At 39.6% G+C, this 26,069-nt stretch overlaps 1 protein-coding gene across 1 annotated transcript in view; it reads right to left on the bottom strand.

Annotated features, from left to right (window-relative positions):
- The window catches only part of veph1 (ventricular zone expressed PH domain-containing 1), a 78,922-nt gene that overhangs the window by 37,808 nt on the left and 15,045 nt on the right, over positions 1-26,069 (bottom strand). Inside the window, exons 6-12 of the mRNA XM_020937689.2 lie at positions 23,120-23,283; positions 21,982-22,191; positions 16,481-16,701; positions 14,608-14,802; positions 13,497-13,906; positions 10,751-10,890; positions 9,111-9,245 (exon numbers count right to left, since the gene is read on the bottom strand). Of these exons, the coding sequence (XP_020793348.1) occupies positions 9,111-9,245; positions 10,751-10,890; positions 13,497-13,906; positions 14,608-14,802; positions 16,481-16,701; positions 21,982-22,191; positions 23,120-23,283 (1,475 nt within the window). The remainder of the gene's footprint in view (positions 1-9,110; positions 9,246-10,750; positions 10,891-13,496; positions 13,907-14,607; positions 14,803-16,480; positions 16,702-21,981; positions 22,192-23,119; positions 23,284-26,069) is intronic.

Raw genomic sequence — 26,069 nt, 5'->3', positions numbered from 1 at the left:
ATCACAGTGCAGTGTCAGTGAGAGCCACAACAACGTTAAGGAAACCTAGAGCTCCATTAGAATCCCCAGTAGACCACAGCACATGGTAAGAGTTAGGCACTTCCAAACACACTCCCAGTGACACTTAAGCCCTCCTGATAATACATATTTATCTTTGGCTGTTTGGGGAAAGGCTCTCTTTAAGTAGATGATAGATGACCTTCAGCCGCCCCGGTGACATAATGTGGAAGAGAACTGGTAAAAACATACAAATCTAGTTCAAAAATTTCATAAAATACTTTCATACATAAACAACATTTCAACAAATTTTGGAAAAATAATACCAATGGAATTTGATGGACCCCAAGTGCTACTAATAAAAACATTGCCCAGCGTACATTTTAGCTGGTAGATGGAAACATGGGCAGAAGTACTGTACATTGATTAGGGAAAACAATACTTGCTTTGTTTTTGCTGGAGTATTGTGTTTTTCTAACATGGGTTTGTTTATTAACAAGAACTAGATACTCAAAAAGTAAAAAATATATTAATATTCCAGTATAACAGACTAATAGTAATTCTGTAATATCATCTGAATCCAGTTATAATAATACATTACACTTGTAATGCACTTTACAGGTTTGCCAAAGACTCAAAACATGTTTTCATTGTTTATCCACTCCATATTAAGTGATATAATAAATGTACCCACAGCTGCCCTGGGGCAGATTGATGGAAGCGACTCATTTTGCACCATCTGCCCCTCCTCATAGATACATAGATATGTTATACTGCATTTACATTCATAATTTTCATCTTTGACTAAATGGAGCCCTTTCATAATTGAAATGCTACTAAGTGAGTTTACTTTACATTTTCCATAGCATAAGGCAGATTTTACAGTATTTAAACTTCTGTCCGATGCTGATAATCTCCCACAGTTTAGCCCATTGTTTAAATACCTTGAAGGCCCTAGCCTACATAGCTGGATTACAACTACTTACCACTTTTCTCTGATCTACACAGCAGCTCAAGCCCTCTGCCATTTACAAAGATCCATTTAAGAACAAAATAATATTTCACACTAGAGTAGTTAAACAGCCAGGGGGAGGGGCTTACAACAACAGGTAGCTCTAATGACTGTGCTACTAGTGTATTTGGCCTATTGACCTGTAGCTTTCAGCTGATAAAAGTTAATGAGCAAGGACGCACACACAAATATACAGCATTCTCAGGTACGGCTGAAACAGTAGAAGTGCATTCACTCATAGCTCTATACATCAGCACTTTCTGCATGTTGTCAAACGTGAAATAATGGAGGTGAAAGGTCTAAGCCTGAGGATACAGAGAAACAAGGACCATGTGTGAGCACGAGCACCAGCCCATCTGCACTTCACATGAACATCAATATTGTGCTGCATTCAGCTCACAACACACAGTGAAAGTAACCCACAGACGATGACGGACAGTGTGAAATGATGGGGCTTAAACATTAGAGATTCTTCAAGGGAATAATAACTCAGACGAGGAACGCAGTGTGGGGTGAGGCTCAGAAGTAAAGATTAACTGAAATGATTTTTTTTTTTTTTTAATGGCTGATGTCAATATGGATAGTTTTGAATATAGAAAAAACTATTGCCAATACATGCATCAAGAATTTCAGACTTCTGGTCATTACACAATACATACTGGGAAGGATTTTCCGAAAAAGTGAGCATCAAACCTATAAGCTTTGCTGATATTTTTTGGCCGCTAATGAGAACAGATTTAGATTACTTCCCTAAATTATACAATTTGAATTTGTGACACACTCCTCCACAACGCTGTATACTAGCCAGGCTGGCGTCACCTACTACCTCCACTCAATTTCATTTCTCTCCAGTGACACTTTCTGCAAGTTTTTGTTGATTTGCAAGAACCACGGAAGTGCGAGTCCAGGCACCAGCCAATCAGCGAAGAGCCATATATTCAGTGTTGTCAACGATTCCCGAGATCGAGGATTTAAAGCTGGAACAAAGAGAATGTTTGGAATTTTATCAAGGGTTAGGACAATAAAGACATTATTGCCCTTCTTCCTACGGGATTTGGGAAAAACTTAATATACCAGTTAGCCCTGTTGGTGGCGCTTTACATACATTGTGACCAAATAGCAGCGATTGGTTAAATTAAAAAAGTACCTACCTACCGTCGAACGAATGAATTCTAATGCCGCGAGGTCAGATGAATCAGCTGATTAAAAAGCAGTGTAGTCATACTTTGTACAAATATCGGTCCGATATTGGCTTGTGTTTACTTGCTGTGTCTGTTCACCTGGGCCCCCTGGTGGCTGCTGTGATGCTGCAGGATAAAGAGGGCGCAGAGGAGGGACACTTTTGTCCTGAGGGCTGTTACAATTCCTCCAACTGCACTGACACGGGATCTGCTGACCCTACCTCACCTTTGCTTGAGGTATCAAAGTTGTTTGTATGTTGTAATTTGGTGTTTTGGTTCCCAAGGCAATTATCCAATCAGAAAGCAGAATGAGCCTCGCAGGAGTCTCTCATGTGGGTTGCCAGTTTCAATCCTGAAATCAGACGGTTTAAAGCTAAAAGGTCTCTCTCTGATCTGAATCCTCACTACCTAAACCCTGGCACCTGCAGACAATCATGAATCAGTGCCTGAGCTGCTGCAGTATGTGTTATCCATAAACTGAGAATGAGAAAAACGTGTGTGAGTTGTGCATCTGCAGGTAGTGACGCTGGCAACACAGGTTCAGTTGTGAATGTAGTTTCTATTTTAAAACTATAAGAATGCAGGCGACATACTATCCTTTAAAAAGTTAAAAAACACATGCTTTCCAACAGTATTGTGCAGCTTGAATAACCTTTTCTAAAGCTTTATAACACTCGAAGAAGCTGTGATTGCATTTGCTCAGTTACTCCCATTTCTTTTCAATAAATTATACAACTTAGATGGAAAAGAATACATACTCGCTCATAATGAACATAAACAGATCTAAACGTGACTGCTGGCCAACAACAGACTGAAGTTTTGAACACACCTCCTTATCTGAATCATGCAAAAGGAACAGAGGCTTATTAAAAAGTGACGCAAAGTGTTTCAAATGTCAGTGTATCCTCATGTAACCTTTCTTTGCCCCCTCTCCATCTCTGTCACTGTTTAAAGATTATAATCTAATCAAGATGAAAAGGCTAAAAGAGTTACACACTGGAGGCTATAAAGGCAACAGAATTCTCACTCCCAGTCTGATATTCTGTCATGCATTTTATTATTTGCATAGTGTTCATTTTTTATAAAATATAGCCATGTGTCACAGAGTTTATTGAGTTGTTATTTTCCATTAATATATTTAATTACTTGAGAAGACCAAAACAAGAATTATTCAATCCATTCACCCGAGCATGCTAGTTTTATGGCAATGTTATTGTTTAGCTGAAATTTTCCACAGTACTGCATTAAACTTGGGGGTATTTGACTTGTATGGGGTATTAACTGCTAACACATAACATATTTAGATCACCATGTTACCTTTTATTGTTTTGAAAATGCTATACGGCGAAAACGTTTAAACATTTCAAAAGTTTCACATTCGTTTTTGATGTTCTGAGTCTCCTTTCCCCTTGCTCTCCACGTTAAAGGTTGTATAGAGGATTTTCCAAGGAACGAGAAATCCAGCAACTGTTTGTCCTTTTTCAAATGTTGCGCATGCGTGAAACCACCCCCCCTCCCCTACAGCTCCCTACATAGAAACGCCTCCTCCCGCCTCCTCCTTACGCCAGAAACAGGTTTGTTTACAGCCGGTGCGCTGCACATGACTTGTAAACAACTAACTACAGTGTTGGTTAGGCAAGGTGGAGAAGTGAGGAGCGGGGGGAGCGGGTGTGCGGACATTTCGTTCGCGGACGAGAAGTGAGGAGCAGGGAGAAGAGCGGAGCAGGGAGAGAGGAGAGAGGAGAGGGGAGCAGGGAGAGGAGAGAGGAGAGGGGAGCGGTGCGCGGAGATTCCGTGCCCGGAGAAGTGAGGAGCAGGGGGAAGAGCGGAACGGGCAGCGGGGACAGGAGCAGGAAAGGGTGCAGAGAAGGTTGCGCGGAGATTCCGTGCGAATGAACTAGCTACAACACGCAGCAGCAAGCGGACTCTTTCTTTGCCTTGAAAATTACGTTTTCAGACATAGGATATCGCTTTCGTGTCCTGAAAAACTTTTGTCTAGCTCTTGGAAATAAAGTACATTTTCATAATAAGCAGAAGTGACCTGTCCAGGAGTAATTTGGCGACCAATGCGTCAGTCTTTAGACCCTGCGTCTGCTTCAGTCGCGCCATCGCTGGAATGAATCTATAAGAATCACCTTAGTTTGGCTTCGCTGCTTTTCCCCTTGTCTTCTTCTTTCAGCGACCTCAAAAACGGACTTTCTTTTGCGGCTAACTGCTCCTGGATTCTTGTCTGCCATTGCAACAAACTTTGTGCTAACTGCGAGGAAGATATAGGTCAAAAAAAGCCGCTAAGAACTGTTGCGTTGGTGGAGTAAACAGCGTCTGTGCGGCTTGCGTCTGTGGACTGCGTGACAGGCGTACGTAAACCACGTACGTACCGGCGGCACGCGCACAGGCAAGTCAGTTACGCTAGAAAACGTAGGGAGATTGATTGACAGCCTGTCAGCTAACAGATAACGAGGCAGTGTCGTTATCTATTATCTATTGGCAAATGTTTAGCTGGCCCCACCACGTCCAGAGTTGATGAATTTTTATTCTCTTTTTTTTGGTCATCATAATTACAAGGCTACTGCACCTCTATAATGCTATCATTGACAACTTGAAACAAAAAAAAAAAAAAAAATCCTCCATACAACCTTTAAGTCACTCCCCCTACAGAGCACTATCACAGCACAATTAGCACTAATGAAACGATTGCACATTGCATCAGGTTTGTCCAGTTGCTGCATACAGTTTTATATCATGTATATTTATAAAGAAATGTTGTGTGGGAGCATGGGTCACGTAGGCTTGTGGACGGAGTATAGCACAGAATCGTACAGTTAACCGAAAGGACAGCTAGAATAAGGCTGAAATACTCAAACATGCATGGATGACATCTAAAACCTCTTCTGGCATGTTTTTGATGGCACATGGTAAAAAGCTCCAAATCGATTCTGCATAATAACTCCTCTATAAACTTACGTCTCTGCATTTATTAAATTACAGGAGTTTTATTGCTCAAAAATACCTTGAATTCCTTGGAAACCAGATGCATTGTTACTGTGAGCAGGGTCGCCTCATAGCTGACCTGCAACTTGACTCTGTAATTTTAGGAATGCACCGCATATTCAGCAACCGACTATATCCAGCTGATTCAACTATTCTTCATATTCTGCTTTCGGAGGATTGAGTTAAAAGTAAGGCTGAATAGTAGCATGTGAGGAAATGATGCAATCAAACAGCATGCAGTGACGCAGTGATCTGGCACTTACTTTAAAATGTAGTCAGTGTGGAAATATTTTTATTAATATTCAGGATAATAATTCATTTGTTGGGAATTTATCCACCTTAATGCACTTAAGTTTGGAAAGGCTACTGGAATATTTAAAGAAGATTAAATAAACATTTACTTTCTTTTAAAAACATGTAGAAAAATGTATTCTAGGCTATTTATGCAAAATTTTTAAAAACTTAAAAAACCCATTTGATATTCGGTTTCGGTATTCAGCTATGCATTCAATTTTTATTCGGTTTCGGTTTTGGCCACAAGTTTTCATTTCCGTGCATCCCTAGGTCATTTATTTATCTCCACAGAGACAGGTTTAATGCCATAGTGTGGAACATTCCAGGCAAAGCAGTAACACCTCCATGAAGGCTACAGTTCCCTGTAAAATATACACAGTGCATCTTTAAGTCCAGATCATTAAGTGAATAGAAAACCTTGCACTCTCTCTCAAATTCTATCTTGTCCACCACTGTATCAACAAAAGCCGTCATTGTTGACACTACACAGAGTATGAGGGCGAATTATTTTCAACTTTTCCTGACACCACAGAGGTTTAGTTTCTCTCGGTTTACTCTACACTTCACCTCAACCACAATTTACAGTAAAAAAATCTGTTTGCCATTAAACCACTAAACAAAGACGTGGACAGCCTTAAGTCCTTTACATTTCTGAAGTCCAGTAAAGCTTTACAGCCTCTTAAATCACACGACCAGCGCAGATAACTGTTGAGTCATATTTTTAACGGCTTTGCCTTTTCCTTTTTCTGTAACATCGGTTTTTCATTTCCTGATCAATGTGGGATTTCATGTTCAAAAGACAGAATGCATCTACAGGGAGCGGATGAAAGACACATGCTGACCCATTTGGATTTTTGTAAAGAATTGAAAAAGAGAATTTTTATTACCAGATCTTCTCAAAAATACCATGACTAATCAGTGAAGGAAAGTGTGCGTAACTATAATACTACAAGCATGAACAAATTCATAATGAACACATTTGAAGTAAGTTTATTAAAAAGGAATCAGGCTTAGTAACTGCTTAATTAAAGCCCTAATTAGTTTTAATGCTGATTTATTCTTGATTACAAAAACAATGGACATGATGGCCAGGTTGTTTATGTTATATGCGTTTTGGTTCTCAAGACGATTATCCAGTCAGAAAGCAGAATGAGCCTCACCCAAGTCTCTTATTTTGGTTTCCAGTTTCATTGTTAAAATCGAGTTTGTTTAAATCTAAAAGGACTCACTCTGATCTGAATGGTCACTACATAAACCCTGGCATCTACAGTCAATCGTTAATCACCGTGGTCATTGAACCAGCTTTTGGTGCCTTGGGTTATGCGGGCAGGTGCCAAGTTCTGCTGGAAAAAGAAATCAGTATCTCCATAAAGCTTGTAAGCTTGTAAGCATTAAGTGCTGTAAAATGTCCCTGTAGATGGCTGCATTGATTGTGAACTTCAGAAAACACAGTGGACCAAAACCAGCAGATGACATGCCAGCCCAAATCATCACTGATTGCAGAAACACTGGACTCCAAGCAATGTAGATTCTGTGCTTTCCCACTCTTCCTCCAGACTCTGGGACTTTGATTTTGAAAGATATGCAAAATGAACTTTCATCTGAAAAGAGGACTTTTTTTTTCCACAGTCCAGGTAAGACTTTTCTGACATCATCTCATGTCCCATACAGGCTTTGTCTGTGTGTAGTGGACTTGATGCACCGACTCCAGCCTCAGTCCACTCTCTGTGAAGCTCCCCCAAATTCCTGAATGGATTTTGTTGGAGAATCCTCTCAAGGCTGCAGTCATCCCTTTTGCTGTGCACCTTTTCCTACCTCATTTTTTTCTTCCACTCATGCCTTTAGGACTCTAACCAGCTTCTTTAGGAATGACCTTTTGTGGCTTTCTCCTTGTGGAGGATGTCAGTGACATGTGACCAGTCAGCAGCCTTCCCCATGACTGTTGCAGCCCACTGACCCAGAATGAGAGACCATTTATTGGCTCAGGAACCTTTGCAGGTGTTTGAGCTAATTAGCTGATTAAAGTGTGACACCATGACTTTCCAATATTGAACTTTTTCACAATGTTCAAATCATCAAATTCAAGTGAGAATGAGAAAAACTTGTATGTATGTACTTTTTTTAAAACAGTATAAGAGCGCGGGCTACATACAGTTACTGAGGTTGAATCCGTCTTAATAAACAATTGGTTAATTATGAATTCAGTTTTTGTTAACACTTTATTAACACAAAATAAAGGTAGCTATTATAAAGTAGTACCAAAGTGGGATATAACAGTTTGTGTATGATCTGGCAATAATCCAAACATTTTCATTTTATTTTAGATAGAACAGGACTTTAGTAGTATATGATCACTTGCGCTGCACTGGGTTTGTACTGCACCATTCCTTAACCCTTAGGTCACAGCAAAATATATGCTATCTACTTTTTAAAATAACAAATTGCTGAAGTGACATTCCCTGGTGCTTTACATGTTTGGACAATCTCAGTGTAACAGACTGGTACAGAAAATGCCCAATGCAGAAACTCAAATAAATAGAAATTCAAAAGTGAGTTGTTGTAGTAAAAAAATTGCCGTGAGGAGTCCCATCTGTGCAGGCCAGGGCAGCGGGAGGTTTACTTTAGCCTTGACAAGAGAGAGTAAATCAGGGAGTGAGCTGGAGCCTCATTCATAAAGATGGTAACTAAGGTTTACAGCCAGTTAGAAGCATTTAGTGTCACACAGCTCTGGGCATTCGGTGTCGTACATCAGGTATAAAACTGCAACTGTGAGGATCAAATTACTTTAGCGCATAAAGGAAACACTAAGTAACTTTTTTTATTCTCCCCTGAATGCGCATATGCTGAGTGTAAATGATTGTGTATGTGGCTGAGTAAGAGGCTGTGCTCAGTCTCCAGGTGGAAACTGTAGTTCATGCATCTCCTTGTAGCTCCAGAGCACGTTCAGACCCCGACAAACTACAGCTGTATTTTCTTTGTGGCTCTAATTATTTCCTAGAGACCACTTAGCTTGTCACATTACAGAGGACCAGTGAGGGGAAAACGTTCCCCACGCGCAGAGAAGTACAGAGACACAAACATTCATAAATGTCATGGATAAACAAGATGTCAGAAGTCACATGTTCCCCTCATGCCACAAATAAATTTGGGAGATACGCAACAAAAAGTCGTATGGTGTTAGTTTTGTCTGCTGCAGCACTATGAGACTTTCTTGAAATGTAAAGTGCAATATAAATAAAATGTATTATTATTATGACTATTATTATTAGTATTATTATTTTTATTATTATTAATGGCTGAAAGTTAAAGTCTCACAAGTCAGGTCAACATTTAAAGGTGCTCGTAGTTTTTTCTGTGAGGAGTTTCTTTACCTTGAATGTTCCAGAGCATGGCACGAAACGTATCTGACTGATATTTGTTCAGTTACAGGTGTTTTTATTACTCATTAATACTTAAAACACATTTCCAAAACATTAAACCTAACGATTTAACATTTCATTATATCAATAATTTTGAATATAAAAATGCCATTTCTAGTCAGCATAGTCTTTACGAGGATGAAATTTAAAATCATGACTTCTGTTTTGCATTTACGCTGAGTACATGTGGTAGTACTACACACACAGGGGACATACCTTTCTGTGCAGAGTGCTGTGTTGTGTCATGGCCAGGGTGAAGCTGTGAGCTCCTTTCAGTTTGGTCTTCTCCCAAAGAGCCGCGAGTCTCTGGACACACTCATGTTTGGAGCACAGCGGAACACTCGAAATGCTCTGAAAAAAACAAAAAACAAAGAAAAACAAAACAACCCTTAGATTAAGTGTGATAAGTGTTTAACAATTACAATCTATTTGCCTTGGCTGCACTATGTAGTCCCTCACGGCTTAAGTAGACATGTAGGGAGAGAGAACAATTCATTACAATTCAGAGCATGAGACCATAATAGCTCTCTTGTCTCAGAGCAAGGTTTGTGGTTTGATTCCCATACTACTTGGACCTTTCTGTGCAGCGTGAACATAATTTTCCTTGTGTTTGGGTGGGTTTCCCCTCCATTAATCCAAAACATGCACTACAGGTAAAATCATCCAGCTAAGATAGTTCTGACTAAGACTCGCTCCAGATCTGGAGATGGGTTCCATTGCTCCTGACAGGTTTTCCCAGCGGCATTGAAGCATGGGTCAAATGGAGAGGACAAATTCCCTACAAGATGGTATAACAAGTGTATCTTTAATGTTAATCTTAAAGCTGTGGTACCTGTTTTTTTACTTTTTTAAAATGTGTAAAACACAACTACTTCACCGGTTTGCAGTGGTCCAAAGTTATTCCTCACTTTCCTTATTCATTCGGAACTCATTCATTATCAAAATCACTACATTCGAAGCCTTATAAAACCTCAAAACCTGCTTGAAATACTTTTACTTTTTACACTTTAAGTACATTTTTAAACAGGTACTTAATACTTTTACTTAAGTAGATTTTAGACACTTTTCTTTGAGTATTTTTTTTTGCTCCGGTATCTGTACTTTTACTTAAAGGTGCAATGTGCAACTTTTCGGGTGGAGGCTCTGTCACCTGCTTGTCTTCATGGAGATGTTATTGCTTTGTCTAGAATGTAGATATTAAACCTATCTATCTCTAGGGAGACAACTATAGGCTACATTACAGGTGAGTCACTGAATTACTGTAATTTTGAGCAATAGAAACACCCATAATGAAGAAAAATAGATGTGTTTAATGTGATACCATGGAACATTCAACGTAAAGCAATAACATCTCCAGTGAGACAAGCAGGTGACAGAAAAGCTGCACAATGCAAGCCTGATTCATCAGCTCGTGTTACTTCTTGGAAACCGTGTGACCTCACAGCATTAACATTCGTTCGCTCGATGGTAGGTGGGTACTTTTTTAAAATTTATTCAATCGTTGCTATTTGGTCGTGACGTACGTAATGCGCCAAATCAGGTAGGAAGAAGGACAATAAAGCCCGTTGATAAAATTCACCAAACATTCTCTTTGTTCTCAATCACTTTGTTTACTGCTGTGCTGTACCACAAAAAGAGACTCAGACAGGCGCTTGCGTTTGGCTTCACAGCTCTTCACTGATTGGCCGGTGCGTGGTCTACAACTTCCGGGGTTCTTCCAATCCTGACATAGCCGCTGGAGAGAAATGAAATTGAGTGGAGGCACTAGGTGGCACCATCCTGGCTAGTACAATGCACCTTTAAGTAACAAAATCGAGTACTTCTTCCATGACTGGGTGTCTTTGAGTTTGTTTCACCTGTAGATTCAGCAGCATGAGGTGTATCCACTGGTGAGGCTGGCGGCTGGTCAGGCTGAAGCAGGACTTTGCGTACAGGCAGTAGTGACCTTTCAGAGGGCAGGAGAACGACAACTTGGCTACGCACCCTCGATTTGAATCTGTTGCACAAGGCAGAGAGCGAATGTTACACAGGCCAGGCTTGCATTACAAATCACCATTATATTCAGCTTTATCTGTGACACTGTGTTTTCCCCCATGCACATATGGACTTGGGTAACCTTAGCCCTAACACACAGGGATTAGCATGCAAGGACACCAATGTCTCCCACAAACTCCACATGCTCTGCCAAGGTTTTTCTCCACATTCAAAATAATACGATATAATATTCAAGTTTGTATTTCATTGTATTTTGTTTTAATACAGATGAATCCGTTTAATGATGCACTCAAATATGCACAGTGAAGTAAAGACATTTTTTTTTTATTTTCTGAAAAAAATTTAAATTAAAAGGTGCATTGTGCAAGTTGGTTGGGGGTCTGTTACTTGCTTGTTTCTATCTACATGTCATTGCTTTGTCTGGAATGTTTCACATTATGACATTAAAACTCTACCTTACATTTATTAAATTTCAGGTGGTTTAATGGATCAAAAACACCTAGAAAAACATGCACCGTGAGCAGGGTTGCATCTCCAAGGTCTGTAACTTGGTTTGGTTTGGTTTCCATGAAGATAGAAAGGTTTATTCCCATACTAAGCAAATAACAACAAAGCAAATAACAACATCTCCATGGAGAAAATAATTTGACCTAATAGGACCCTCCAGGAGAAAAGTTACAAAATGCACCTTTAAACATTGTATATTTAGATTAGATGGGTCGTATTAGCGTCCTCATAAAAGCGACTTGATAAACCTTTCAGAGGCAGTATGCTACAGCTTTTGACGTGCAAACGTGTGAGCTAACGAGTCCTTGAGCTCTGTTATTTGTAAACTATATCCCTGGAGACCACGCTGCACGCTCAAGTGAGGGTCATCCAGCAGCTTGATGATATCATCCATGTGAGACCATTGGAGACCATTGGTGCTATCATGTGCTTGAGGTTGAATCATTGTGGGACATAATTTTAAATACAACCCCAAAGCTATAATTGAATTAATAACGCAGACGAATAGGATTTTTATTATTATATTAAGATTCCAGTTGAACAAGCTACCAGAGGTTAGAGGAATTGTTTTAGTCTAAGTGGGACAGGCTCTCAGCTCAAATAAGTTGAGGTCAAAAGGCAGAACAATAACATCCTCCTCTGTCACTCAAAGGTCTCTTGTGAGAGTTGTAATTGTGAATGTGGTGAGATAAATGAGCTTGTTCGTTCACTGGGCGTGGCTGACTGCACAGGGCTCATGCTACGAAACCAGATCGGTCCCATCTGCTCTATTTATATGAGCAGCAATATGTTATGAAAGTGAAACCTCTGCAGCCATGTACAGAGACTTTTCTTCTACACCACATCAGTCACTTTGAATTATTTAAAAACCATCATCTCCAGTCATACAGCGCACTAAATGGCACGGAATACAGTGAAACTAATTGAAAATGTAAATAAGGCTCCACTTATTAAACTCACATTTAAATAAACATGCCACATTTCTAAATCAGGGAAATGAAAAGCAATCAGATTATGTTGTTTAAAAAAGCTAATAAATTTAGATTTTAATTTGAACTCTTGAACTTCTGAATAGGCAAGTAAATTTAATTCTAAAATATCACTTTTAATGACAATGCCTTGTTACAGGGTGGGGACAAAGGAATTTAGAGGCCCAGAATTGGACCCTCTTCCTACAGATTTATATTAGAGGGGGCCTGGGTCAAAAGTTTTTTGACCCAGGCCCCCAAATTCCTGTGGACAGATCTGGTTGTGAATATAACAATATAAGTTCATCAATGTTTCAAGGTACACTTTTAAGTTTGAAAACTCGTTAAAGGCCATGTTAAAAATGTGAAAAACAAAAAGTTCAAGTAGCACGGTCTGAAGCTGATCAAAGTTATTCTTCACTTCCCTAATGCATTCCTAGCATCTAATAATTCACAACAATGCCTTTATAAGCTCACAACTTTTAGAGGGTGAAGGGGAGTTTTGCCATCATGATAATGCTAACCACAACTAGTTTTATAATTAGATACAGACAGCACGCAGCAGACTTTTTTGACCCCAAGAGCTGCTTTTCTAATATATCTGCACTGGAACCAATTTTGCTCATCTACAGGGACAGTAATCAGGTACATTTATGTTATCAGGCTCTTTTTTCAGACCAAGAGTTTGTTTTCTTGGTCCCCAAGCCCCCTCGTCATGGTTTATCATCCCATGGGCATGTTTCCGTATTACAACTGCCTCTTTAATCCAGCGACAGTGTTTGTTTTCCTCTGTCCCGATGATGTTCACTCCTTCCCAGTCCATAATGTGGGGGCTTTTTCACTCTCACACACCTGGGATACTGTCCTGAGGAAGTCGGGCTGCAGATGTCAGCTGACAGCGCCAAAACCTGTATAAATCAGCTGACCAGACATGTCACAGTAACATCACGTGACCACTCTGAGGAAGACCGCTAGTGAGCAGTCAAAACTATCAGGTATGAAAACAAACTCTTGGTCTGAAAAAAGAACCTAATAACATAAATTATCGGAAGACCAAATGAACCTCATTGGACCAATAATCAGGTACAGCCACTTGGAATGAGGGATAGGGCATTTAGAGGCGAGTCTTCACCTTCAATGATGCACTCTTCTGGGATGGGGATCTTCTTCATGGTGTCTTCACAGAACTCTGTGATGACATCCATGTTGTCTCTTAGGTGAACGAAGAGTCTGTCTTTCTCCGGCTCATCTTTTGGAGCCTCTGTGCTTGGTCCTGTCACAGCCTCACCCGTGTCTCTGCCTGTTGCCTCGGTTACCTCAGTTACCTCTGGAGACTGTGGAGGTTGTGGAGACTGTGGAGACTCTAGGGACTCCTGGTTATGGGCTGTGGCTGTGTTCTCAGAGCTCAAAGCTGCTTCTGCTCCGGAGTCTGAACTTAACAAACAAACAGTGTCCAGGTGCAGCTCCGGGTCAGTGCCGTCCTCTCCGGTGTCGGAGCTTATGGAGCGGGAGCGCACAACATGGAGGGCAAGGCTCTTTGATCTGTCCAAGAACAAACAGTGTGATGAGTGCATACGTGACTACAAGGGATACACCAATACCGATAATGGGGTCAGATTTCAGCACCAATACTGAAAGATTTGCTGGATCAGGTATCAGTTCCATGATATCGATTCATCCTGGTTGGGCCTGGTTGGTAAGTCTGATTTTGGCCAAGGACATCTGAACTTATAATCATACAAAGCTGTTCAGTAATTACTTGAAGGATAAAAACAGTTACATAACATTGGATCTCTTGTGAAATAAATTCACTGTGTTTTAAGGAAATAAGTGCCATTTTCAGTTAGTTTCAGTAGTATCAGTTATCGGCAGAGATTTTTAAGTCAGAGTATCGATATCAGTATCTGAACTGAAAAAGCTGGATCTTTAATGACTACACACAGCTCTAGTTAGTTAATATAAAATGTGGTAAAAACAATGGTCCAGTCTATCATTGTGGATAATACTATAATTCATAATAATAACAATAATGCATTTTATTTAAAGGTGCCTTTTTGTGCACTTAAGGATACTGTGCAAACAACAATTAAGACACATAATTAAAAACAATCAAACAAAACAGGAGAGGTTCTAAAACATCAGGGCATTAATGGGGGGTAGGCTAGATAAAATAAATGGATTTTGAGTCTGGATTTGAATGATGGGGGTCAATCAAGCTTACAAAGGTCAGTTAGATTTCAAACCTGTTAAATCTCATCTCACGGCGTTCCTCACGTAGCGCTTGGCTCAGGCTGTAGCGTCGCTGGGGCCCCGGCGTGTCTCCCCCCTCTGTGACCTCTGACCCCAGTTTAACACCAAAGCCATGGACATCCATCTCCAGCCGCTGCCCCGGTCCTGGAGACGAGCCACGAGGAAACAACTGGCCTTCTTTGTTCAGCCTGGAAAAAGTGAGATGAGGCGTTTCAAGTCTTGGAGCAAAGCACTTCACCTTTGGATGCTTAAGTAATTACAGCTGACAAATTTGATTGCTGTTTGTTTATATATTTGTTACAGATAATTTCCAACTCAAACATATATTTGAGTAATGATATGTTGAGGGACGAGGTTACTGCATTTCATAGGTCTAATAGCACGCATCTTCTATTTGCATTAGATTCAAAGGGAAACTGAATCTCTAATGAACTTTTGAACTGAACACGAGGGGTGTAAGAAAACATCAATTCAGTGACACTTCATTGCACAATTCTCAAATCGATTCAAAAAGCATTTAATAATATAGTTCACAAAAATCCAGAAGTCACATTCACTGTTCTCACAATTGAAAAAATTTAATAAATCATGTTTCATACAGTTTTGTTCTTGTGAAGGTGTAGTTGGACTGTATTACTGGTGGTTTTCAGATTCTAGAAAGTGATGGTGTCATACTCTCAGATGGGGGGAAAGTTTCCTATTAATAACTGTATTTTGTCATGAAATATCCCCAGAGTTTACAAACACAATTTTTTTCTATTTTCAGTGATTAAACCCATTGACTTGCTTTATTCCAACAAAAACCTACATTTTAGCTGTATTTACTTTAACTGTGCACTACTGGTCAAAAGTTTCTGAAGACCCTAATTTTTCCAGTTATTTATTGCAATTCAAGTCGAGCAAGTCCAATGAACAGCTTGAAATGATATTGAACTCAACAGCCAGAGGTTAAAAAAAGATAAAAGATAACAAAACACAAGTCCAAGCTTTGCCAAAACTACCTCAGGAAAAAAGAACAAGATGGAAAGCTTGAAAACATGGAGTGTCCAGCACAGTCTCCAGACTTAAACCCCATCGAGCTGGTTTTGGGATGAACTGGACAGAAGAGTGAAAGCCAAGAAACCTATAAGTGCCACACATTTATGGGAACTTCTGCAACAGACTTGGGAAGAACTTTCTGAAGAATATTTGATTTCTATTGTAAAAAGAACAAACCACGAGTATGTTCAGCTGTTATATCTGCCAAAGATGGACACTTTCATGAATCAAAAGTTTAAAATACATTTTGGTCAACAGTAAACAGTAAAAAAAATGAAAAAGTGTGGTATATTAAATATTATTGGCCTATGGAAAGCTGTAATGTCATCTGAAACCCAGCAATGAAAAGTAATTATTCATAAATCACAAAATATTATCCATTGTTTTATTATTGTGATATATTGTGACATATCAAATCGTGATAAGCGTATCATGATTTGTATTGTATCATCAGACTCAAGGCAATGCACACCTAGGGATGGGACGTCATAATATAATTTAATATAATTCATCATGATAAAAAGGGTAGGCAATAACCCTTAGTGGGGCATTTTATATAATTGTCATGATAAGCGGCTTTGTATTAACAAAATCTGCAGAAAAAAGCCACTTATCCTGAGGTTTTCTTCTAGATCATTGTTGTTTTCACTCATAACAAAGTATAATTCTATAACAGTTGTTGAAATATGGAATTTATTCATAATATTAAAAGCATAAAAACTGAAACTTTAGTAATTATTGTGATATAATAGCCATGATAATCGTGACACCAAATTTGAATATTGTACAACGCCCAGCACATGTCTACTGACCGAGGTGAGCTCTGACCTGCAGGTTAAGGTAGTGCTATCCTCCAGCCTCTTCCCCAGCAGTCGGGCCATAGCATTGAAGGAGTTGCTCATCCTGTAGATGTCTTTGCCGCAGCCTCCAAGCAGCAGGGGGTAACGGTCACTCAAAGCTCTGATCTCCTGCAGGACAGTGTGATGAAAACTGTGCTCCAGACTCCCCAGGAGGGACACCAGGAAGACCAATGAGCTGTGGGCCTGGGACTACACACAGGAAGGAGACAGCTCAGGGTTACTGGCTGTTAGTAATTCCTTTTGTTCATTTTTGTTTTAGTATTTTATCAAGTACAATGTTTTCAGTGGTGAATGAATTTTGCTACTTAAGTAAAAGTACAGATACAGTGGCAAAAATTACTCAAGTAAAAGTAAAAGTATCACATGAAAAATAACTTAAGTAAAAGTATTAAAGTACATGTGTAAAATTGTTTTATTTATTTATTTATTTATTTTTTCTTAAAGTTTTTGTGTAGTTGGTTTACCCAAAGTCGGGATGATAAAGCAAATTAAATATGCTAAAAATAAGTCTCAGCTTTTTCAGCAGGTCTCAAACTATAACGAAAAATACTTTTACTTTTCAGTCCAGATCTAAAACTGTAGTGAAGTAGAAAGTACAAATATCTGCTCTCAAATGTAGTGAAGTAAAAGTAAAAAGTATCCACTATAAAATGTACTTAAGTAAAGTACAGATACCTAAACATTGTACTTAAGTAATGTACTTTTACGTTTGTACTTTGTTACTTTCCACCATGAAATCGAAGTGAAGCAATTCATTAAAAAAGCCTCCCCTGCAATGTTTAGTGGAAAATGTAATGCCAAGAGGCTATTAGTGTAAATAAAAGCAGTGTCCCTGTTGATTTTAGATCTTGGACTGGCTTTGGGAGCTGATACATGTGTGTGAATGATAAATGGAGGGACAGAGAAACATGTGCAGAGCTTAGGCACTTTGTAAGAAGTAGACAAGAATGTGGTAGTTTGGACATGGTTCAGTACAGTGCTTTACTCCAATGTGCCTGATAACACCACTGTAAAGGTTCAAATATATTTTCACAAGCCAGAAATATATTTGGGAGTTTTGCTTTTTAACTGATTAATGACGTGTATGAAATTATGGTTTATTTATGCATCTTCTACTCTGCTGTATACTTGACATGTACGCTTTTACTGGGAGACAATATGTGACATTAGTTTTTGCTTTTCATATTGTATTAAGTAGAGCCCGACCGATATATCGGTTGGCCGATATTATCGGCTGATATGGGCAACTTTAGGCATATCGGCTATCGGCCGATATGCTTGCTGATAGGGGCCGATATTTCACGTGGGCATGTTATACCTCGTTATAAAGCTTAGACTCTCTACATTCTGTTCATTTAATCCAATTTACAGACAGATAAATGTCCTAATATGTGGCTCCACATCAGTATTTATCTACGGAGTCATTTGTCTGTGTGTGTCCGTACTGTCCCTGAACCAGTGTTGTGCATGAACGAGTTCAAAAGAACGCGTTCATTGAACACGTTCATTTTTCAGTGAACTTTGAACTGAACGCAACACTTTTGTAAATCAAGAACTTGAACGTGAATTTGTTCAAATTATGTGTGATGAACGACGTACGTCACTGTTGGGGTTCAGTTAAACGTCGTTTGTTTCACCTGACGAGTGACGATCTGCTCGCACTTCACCTCGCGAAACCACAGCCGCGTGTCAACGCGAAGGCGACTCCACCGGCAGCTTTAGCGGAACGTACAGGGCTCTTGTGTCTGTCAATGGGAAAGTTCAAACTTGACTGGGCGCGTTTAGCTGCTTGTATTTACCTTCTGTACAGTGACCACGGCAAACGCATGGATTTCAAAAGTAAATTTCAAAGCACTAATTAACAGTGTAGTGGATCTGGGCTCTTTCACATGATACAAACTGCCCAGACACAATGTGCTGATTAAATGCACAAATACAACAATAGATCCATGCTCTCTGTGATTTTGACGGGGATACGCGCCTACGCTCGTGTAGAGCGTCAAAAAAATAGGATGGATCCTATTTTCTGAAATCTACATGAGGACGTGCTGCTCCGCGCGTATTATTTTACTTGTACATATGTCAGTAACGCGCGTCACAATGCTTTTTTAACCTGGATTGAAATGGTGGGTTTTTCGTTTTTCTTCATACAAATTTGCTAAAATCACCGCGATATCAGCAGCGGTGAAACGCCGGAGGTGCGCCCGCGTAAACCGTGATCTGAGCGAAAGGACCGACGCAGAAGTGCGCTCCACCGAGATAAACGCAGCTGACGCCCGATGCACTCGGGGTTCTCTCAGGGGCGGTCCTAGATTCCAAGTTCTAGTCCTGGTTTGGTCTGGTGTAGTCTTGGTTTAGTCCTGGTTCAGTTCTGGTTCAGTCTGGTTTAGTCTTGGTTTATTCCTGGTTTAGACCTGGTTCAATTCTGTAGCTGGTTCAGTCCTGCACTGTTTAGTCTAGTTGACCTGGTTTAGTCCTGTTTACTGGTTTTCTGGTTTAGTCCTGCTTCAGTTCTGGTTTAGACTGTTTAGTCCTGGTTTAGTGACTAGTTCTGGTTCATCCTGGTAGACCTGGTTTAGACCTGGTTTATCTGGTTTGTCCTGGTTCATCCATATACGGCGCAAAGTTCAGCATCTTAACAGTTCTTGGTGAGAGTAAATTAAAAGTGCTGCAATAGTCGTGTAATGTTTTACTTTTAATGTATGTAACAAATGACTTAGAAATGACAATACAAGTCATAAATAACATGTTACAGTTTTAAAGTCACTTGTCCAACAGTGTATCTTGTAAAGTTGTTGTAACTAGAAGTCAGTTTGAATAAATGCAGCCTTTCATTTACAGATCTCATCTATATAAAATGCTGAACTTTGAACTAGTTCAAAATTAAAATTAACTATGCGTGAACTATTCACTTTGGTGTGAATTAACTTTGAACTAGTTCATAAAAGTGAACTTGCAAACACTGCCCTGAACACACCACAGAGTCGCGTCACTCACGTGTGTTTGTTTACACCTGCAGACACAGATCCAAACACTGAGATTATATTCTTTTTACGGACAATCGGTTTGAGTCTGGATTAAAAGGACATTTATTAGTGCAGATTTGGAATGTGAGGAGGAGCCTGTGTGAGCGGTGAGTGTTGGAAATATGTCGACTCTGAAGCTAGTTTTTGTCATTTGTTATGGGTTAGCTGCTGTAGCACATAAACAGACTGTTTTCTATTGGTCTGTTCTAAAGTGACTATATTGGCCGTATATTTGCTACTGGACCTGCACTGATATGTGAATGAGCTGTGAATTATGACATTTGTGCATATAATTAATTACCGCGGCGCGCACGTATTTACGGCTAAAGGCTAATAGCGCTAGTTTCTTTACTAGTTATGGGTCCGTCGCGAACGAAATGACTCTTAGAACCGGCTCTTTGAAGGGAACGACGGGAGCCTGATCCTTATTGGGAGCCGTGTTTTCTCTTTCTCTCACTTTTTTTCTCTTCACGCCACGTGCAGATTCGTGGTTTGACAGCGGCAGCGGCTAAAAACGAAACTTTGAGAAATTTGCGTGTACGTAGGATTAAAAAACAAAAAAACGAGCATATTTGACTGTAGTTTAGCATAAAATAAATAAGTCCCGGTTTAGTCCTTTTTCAGTCCTGGTTTAGACCTGGTTCAGTCCTGATTCAGTCCTGCTTTAGACGTGCTTTAGTCCTGCTTGCAACAAAACAATCTGAAGAGCCACTTGGGAGCCAAAAGAACCAGCAGCTTTTAGTGAGCCGAGCCAAAAGAGCCGGTTCTCTAAAAAGAACTGGAATACCCATCACTAGTGTCTAGAATGTGATGCAAAAATGCCATTAAGTCAACCTACTGTCTGTAAATATGATGTAAAGAGGCAGAATAACAATAAATGTTGCCTAAATAAACCCAATTTAAAATCCACCAGAGCCAAACCTAAGTTTTTTAAACAATTGAACATTTACAGTGAATTTTTACATCACTAAATATATCGGTGATTATATCGGCTATCGGCAGCTCCAACTTCCATTATATTGGTTTCATATCGGCCACAGCAAAATCCATATCGGTCGGGCTCTAGTATTAAGTGTTATTTTTTGGAACAGATCATTAAAAGATTAAAATGTCAGAAGCAAACAGAGGTAGTTTATAATAGCATCCAAGGCATCTCTGTGGAAACAAGCATAAGGCAGGCATCCCATTAGAAAAGTTACTACAGTTTTAATGTCAGGAGTCCTTGCGTCAAAACATCATTACCCCCAAAAATATGAGACATTTGTTTATTAAAATGACAAAAGTGAATTCAATTCTGTCAACTGGGCGACACTTTTGGAGTAAGTATGTTTGACCTGAAGCTCATCTAAGTAGCTTCTTCAGTTCTGACAAGAAGGTGATGAGCCACTGCCTTATAAATGAAACTAACACCCCAGTTGTTTATAGTATCTGTTATTGGTATGTCAACTGAGCTAACTTTTTATTAAAACATGAATACACTGGCCAAGTGTTCATAGCCAAGTGCTCCTTCTTAACCAAAGGTGCTAGTTGGGACTTGAAATACTATACAGATTAATTCCCTGAAGGGGTAAATGCAGTGGTGTAATCATGTTAAAATCAAGTATGTGAGAAAATGGAACAATCTCAAAGCCAGAGGAGGCACTCTGCGCTGCCATCACCAGGAGGCCTCGGTGGAGGCATTTCCCAGAACCAGAACACAACAACTTATTTTCTAAAATGGTTCCAATGTGAGGAAAGGCAGGACCCAACTGTGTGTGTGCATGTGTGAGCATGTGCACGAGTGGGCAGAGGCTACGGTTGGCAGCTTTTTTGACAAGGAGATTGAGAGGGAAGGAGCATTTGGGGATGTTAAAATAATCAAAAGAATTATTAGTGTTTCCAGACTCTTGATGGCACTCCTGATAAATTAGGCATGTCTATTTAGGTCTCTACTCTTAGTAAAGTTCATTGTTAAGGATTTTTCTTTCGCCCTTTTTTTCTCCCTTTTTTAAAATGTCCTTTGATTGTCCAAGAGAGCCCAGAGTAAGAGACAACCATAATAAGTATACCCACCCACTGGGGTCACTGTATCCTTAGGGTCCTATGACTGTATACATTTGTTAGGTTGCCATGTAACCAAGAAGAAGCACTGAATCACTAAAAGATGGTAAATTATAATAATAAAAGTCATGGTAATCTGACCTTTCAGCCAGACTGAGTAAAGTTCTATAGATCCATAAAACAACATCCTCATTGAGCTGAACTGATTCAACAGCCCTATGCAAGCAGCTACAGTGTTTTCTGTAAATGTACTTAGCTAATTAAAGCCTGTTCAGTCTCATGTCAATACTAATTATTTAGATTAAAGTATTTGGTTTGGCACTAATAAAACATCATTACGCTGAAGCACTCTTTCTGGTTGTGTATAAAAAGTGAATGACTTTAGCTCTAAGTGTGTATGTACCTCGCTGATAATGCCCACAGCACCATAGATTTTGGAGATGTGCCCTAAAAAAGCTGGGCACTGATGAGCCATGACCCTTAGTGTGGGCAGAAAGCTGACCAGCGAGGAGGGACTGGCCTGAGAAACATCCACCAGTGTTCCCAATAGAGCCTCTGCTAGAGACTGGTCCGGGAGGAAACTGACCAGAGCAGGGACATGGGGGCTCAGCATCTGCAAAAGCAACAAACAGGCGACAATATGACACTTATATCCACTTTGAGAGGGAATAACGCAGCCACTAGTATTAGGATACACGTGACTGATAGACAGGAATGGACAGGTGTAGATAAGTTACAGAATGAAATGTTAATAGCTCACATATTCTCACATGTACTTCGATTTGTTAAACTGGAATGACAGTGCAGAGATGTTCCGCTAAGTCAAAGTGGAAAGATTTTCGGTCATGAAGCCGCTGGGGGTGATTATCTGAACTACTCCAGATGGCTGGCTGGGTTTGTACAGAACTGAAAGTACTTTATTCGACATCGGAGATTGCCATATTACATAGTACTTTCCCTTTTAAGAAAGACAGGATTTTCTATATTCACATCTTATGGGAAATGACTTGCGTAACTGGTTGGTAATGCCATTGTGGAAGCGTATCATTTTGGAAAACACAATATTTGACACATGAATAATTGATGAATTGCAGATACATTTATTGTATTAGTCATCACATAGAAATGTTCTTGCATTTGAATCATTTATTTTCAGCCACATTTTCTACTGACTATGACTCTTAATTGACAGGAATTTATACTGGCATTGGTTTTAACCCTCTCAGGCTCAAATAAATTTTTAGTATCAGGAAAAATCTGATATTTGGGGAAAATTATAATATGGGGTAGTAATATACAATCCTGACTTTTTTATCCTTTGTAAACAAAAAAAGTATTTTGCATTTCTGGCAGGCCGTTTGTGTGTAGTCATTCTTGCTCAGTCTGCATCGCCCACATTTATCAGCATGGATGGGAGAAAAGGCTCCTGAGTAAAAAAAGCTCATAAAATATGGATGTGAAGTAAGTAGGTAATTGGAATTTAGCTGTTGCAAATCTGCAATGCCTGTCTGGAGAGGGTTAAAGACAAAAACAAGACTCACTAGTGGGTGCTGCTCTGCCACCATTTGAATGAGCCTGAGCAGATGCTGCTGCTCCGGTGGTTCCAACCTTGGCATCATGGCCGTCAGGTTCCCCAGGTGATGGTGCAGGACATCTGGTTGTCTGGGGTAAATCGAAGGCAGGACTCGCAGTAGCATGTGGTTACCTGCCAGGGGAGAGATAATTAGTTCAGCAAAGTTTTCATTCAAAGTACAAAAGAAAATCTAAAACACACGTGTTCCCTGGAGTGATATAACTAAAACAAAAGGTTAGGCCAGAACAATCAAGCTGTAATATGACAACAGGGCCACAAGGATAAATAAAGTCTTTATAAAACAACAACATGAGCTGCTGTAATACCTAAGGCGGCTGACTCATGTAAACACAACTTTGAAGGATTCCCTCCGCAGAACTTTGGCTCATGACATTTCAAACTAAATCCTTGGGTCTTAAAAACAGATGACAATCAACAATCAACTCCGATCATAGTCAAGAACGCTTCACTACCCAAACAGTCTGGGGTTGTACGTTTACAATTTAACAGAAATGTAACGTAATACTGGAAGTGTTTGTTTGTTTTGGTGTAGCTCTTGCCCATGAATAACAGTTTAGTTTCATCCTTTCTTCTAGCATTGGGATGATACTGTGGTCTAACCTTAATAACATGGCTGTTTCTTTTGAGGCACCATGAGAATAAATAGCTTTCACTACAATCACACGGCCTCTGACTTCTCCCTGGTTTAACAGCAGGATTTGAAACACCGCCTAGTACTTCAGAGCAGAAATCACAAATAAACATCTTAATTCAGAGGGATTACACGCAGCTCACATTGTCAAGAAATGTAATGCCTATATAAAAGAATACACTTTTGCAGGTAATACTATAATAATTTTGTCTACTGTAGTAATTTCCTCTAGTTGTAAATCAGGGAGTGATGTGCTCCTTTGGCTTACAGCTGTAGTTTTGAATATCATCAGGATGGTGCACTTATTATTTTATTATTTGTTTATTTATTTCATTCATAAAGTATAAAAAGACATTAACAGTGTCATAACATTAAATATAAAAGACATGAATGAAAAGGAGCAGAAAGAAGAGTGATCTTATGTTATCTGCTCCTTTTTCCAGACAATACATTTCACTGATGGTTACTTTTACTTTAACTTAAGTTTTCAAAATTCATTATTGTGTTATGCTGTACCATGCCGTCCTGATTTAAGGTAGAAATCTTCTAAAGTCAGACTGAAGTGGTAAAGAGGTGAAGAAGAGGAGCTGGTAATAACAAGTACATGTGCCCCTAAGTTTTAAAGATTTGTTATGGAATGTTAAAGGCTGGAGGACAGAAGTTCTGAACAAGAGCTGAGGGGAAATTTATAGAGCTAACCTTTCCGTTCACAGCCAGGTGATCGTGAGCCTCTACAGAATGTAATATTCGTTCTCTGTTGCGTGACTTGTCTTGTTTCTGATAATTATGATGTTATTTACAGAAGGCAACAATAACAACCACGAAAATGAACAGCCAACAAAAACTAGCACTGTATGTACTGAGTGAAATTCAATACTTCTCAGGCATGTGTTCAAAGCTTTGGGCTGCTATAAAATGTGGACATGAAATATTATGCAAGACGTGTCCTTGTAAAGATGCAGAGCTCAGCAAAAGCAAAATTTTACAGGGGATGTTTAACAACTAAAACATGGTTTCCATGGCAAGTTCCAACTTTGGTTTAATGTACATTTGTCCCACAAGTCGTTCATCAGGCAGCGTAGCTAAACTCAAGATTGGCAGAGGCACAGAGACTGTCAAATCTAAACACTGGGCTAACCCAGAAGGCACACCTCTTCTGGATTCTGTGCATTTTTGTGTCATGAGGAACCCCCCGCTGCTCTATAAAAAGAATGTGCTAAATATTCCAGATGGACATTGTGCAGTTTGACAATAATACTGATAACAGAAACATATGAGGATATTTTATTTCTATATCATAAAGTGTCAGCTATAACGGCATAAGAACAGGCCAGATGTATTTGAGTGGGACCATGCTGTACACAGACACAAGCCAAGTCCTGCAAAGCTCCAGCCATCCTCCCCTTTCACCTAAATAACTGCTACGTCATTCATCTGGATGTTTCCTTACCACACGTGCAGATTAAACTAATTATTCATAACTGCTCGTTCTTATCTTTGAAAGAAGGACACGCTTACATGAATGACATTCCTGTGTCAGTATTACTAACAATAATTTCAAAAGAATGTGTGGTTACCACCTGGACAAATACAATACATTATTGTGACATTTTTGGAGGGGGGATTCTCCTGCTGTAACTTTTAAAAATTCAATATTAATTTGAGACAATGGTTGTCTCATATTCCAAGGAAACTTTGGGTAAGAGACAGAATAGCTAGTCTAATCTAGTCTAATATTTTCCATTATCTAAAACTTATAACAGGATAACAAGAGGTGCAATGTGCTCATTGCCTTTTCCAGCTAAATTTGGTTTGTGTTTGTTCAGCTCAGCTGGTTGAGTATTTGACCTCTGAACCATCAGTTGGTGGTTTGAGTCCTGCTATTAAGTCTATATAAGACTCAGGAACAGCAAAGGTAAATATGAACAATGTGAATTAAGAGTACATTAAGGACGTGCATTCAAACCACACACAAACCCTAACCCATAGATAGAGCCTCACACATCTCTGTATGGGGCTAAAGTAAAATAAAAAGTTCAGCGCCCCTCCCCCGCACATGTGTGATATGCAGGAGCTGCTGAGGACTTGGATTACGACATCAGCTACCTCCAACGACGCATTACTCACTGGCTCACTCACAGCTCAAGCCTTGTATACTTCTGCCTGTGCGGGCCAAATGTTTGCACAAGGAGAGAAATTCAAAGATACTTTCTCAATTTCCTGTAACTTTCAGATAAAGATGACTTAAGTTCTTATATGATGCTGC

The sequence above is a fragment of the Boleophthalmus pectinirostris genome, unplaced genomic scaffold (genome assembly GCF_026225935.1).
Source record: "Boleophthalmus pectinirostris isolate CB_2022bp ecotype Guang Dong unplaced genomic scaffold, ASM2622593v1 HiC_scaffold_9, whole genome shotgun sequence".
Classification (NCBI taxonomy): domain Eukaryota; kingdom Metazoa; phylum Chordata; class Actinopteri; order Gobiiformes; family Gobiidae; genus Boleophthalmus; species Boleophthalmus pectinirostris.
Note: the sequence above shows the minus strand (reverse complement) of the source record. Positions and strands in the feature narration are given on the sequence as shown.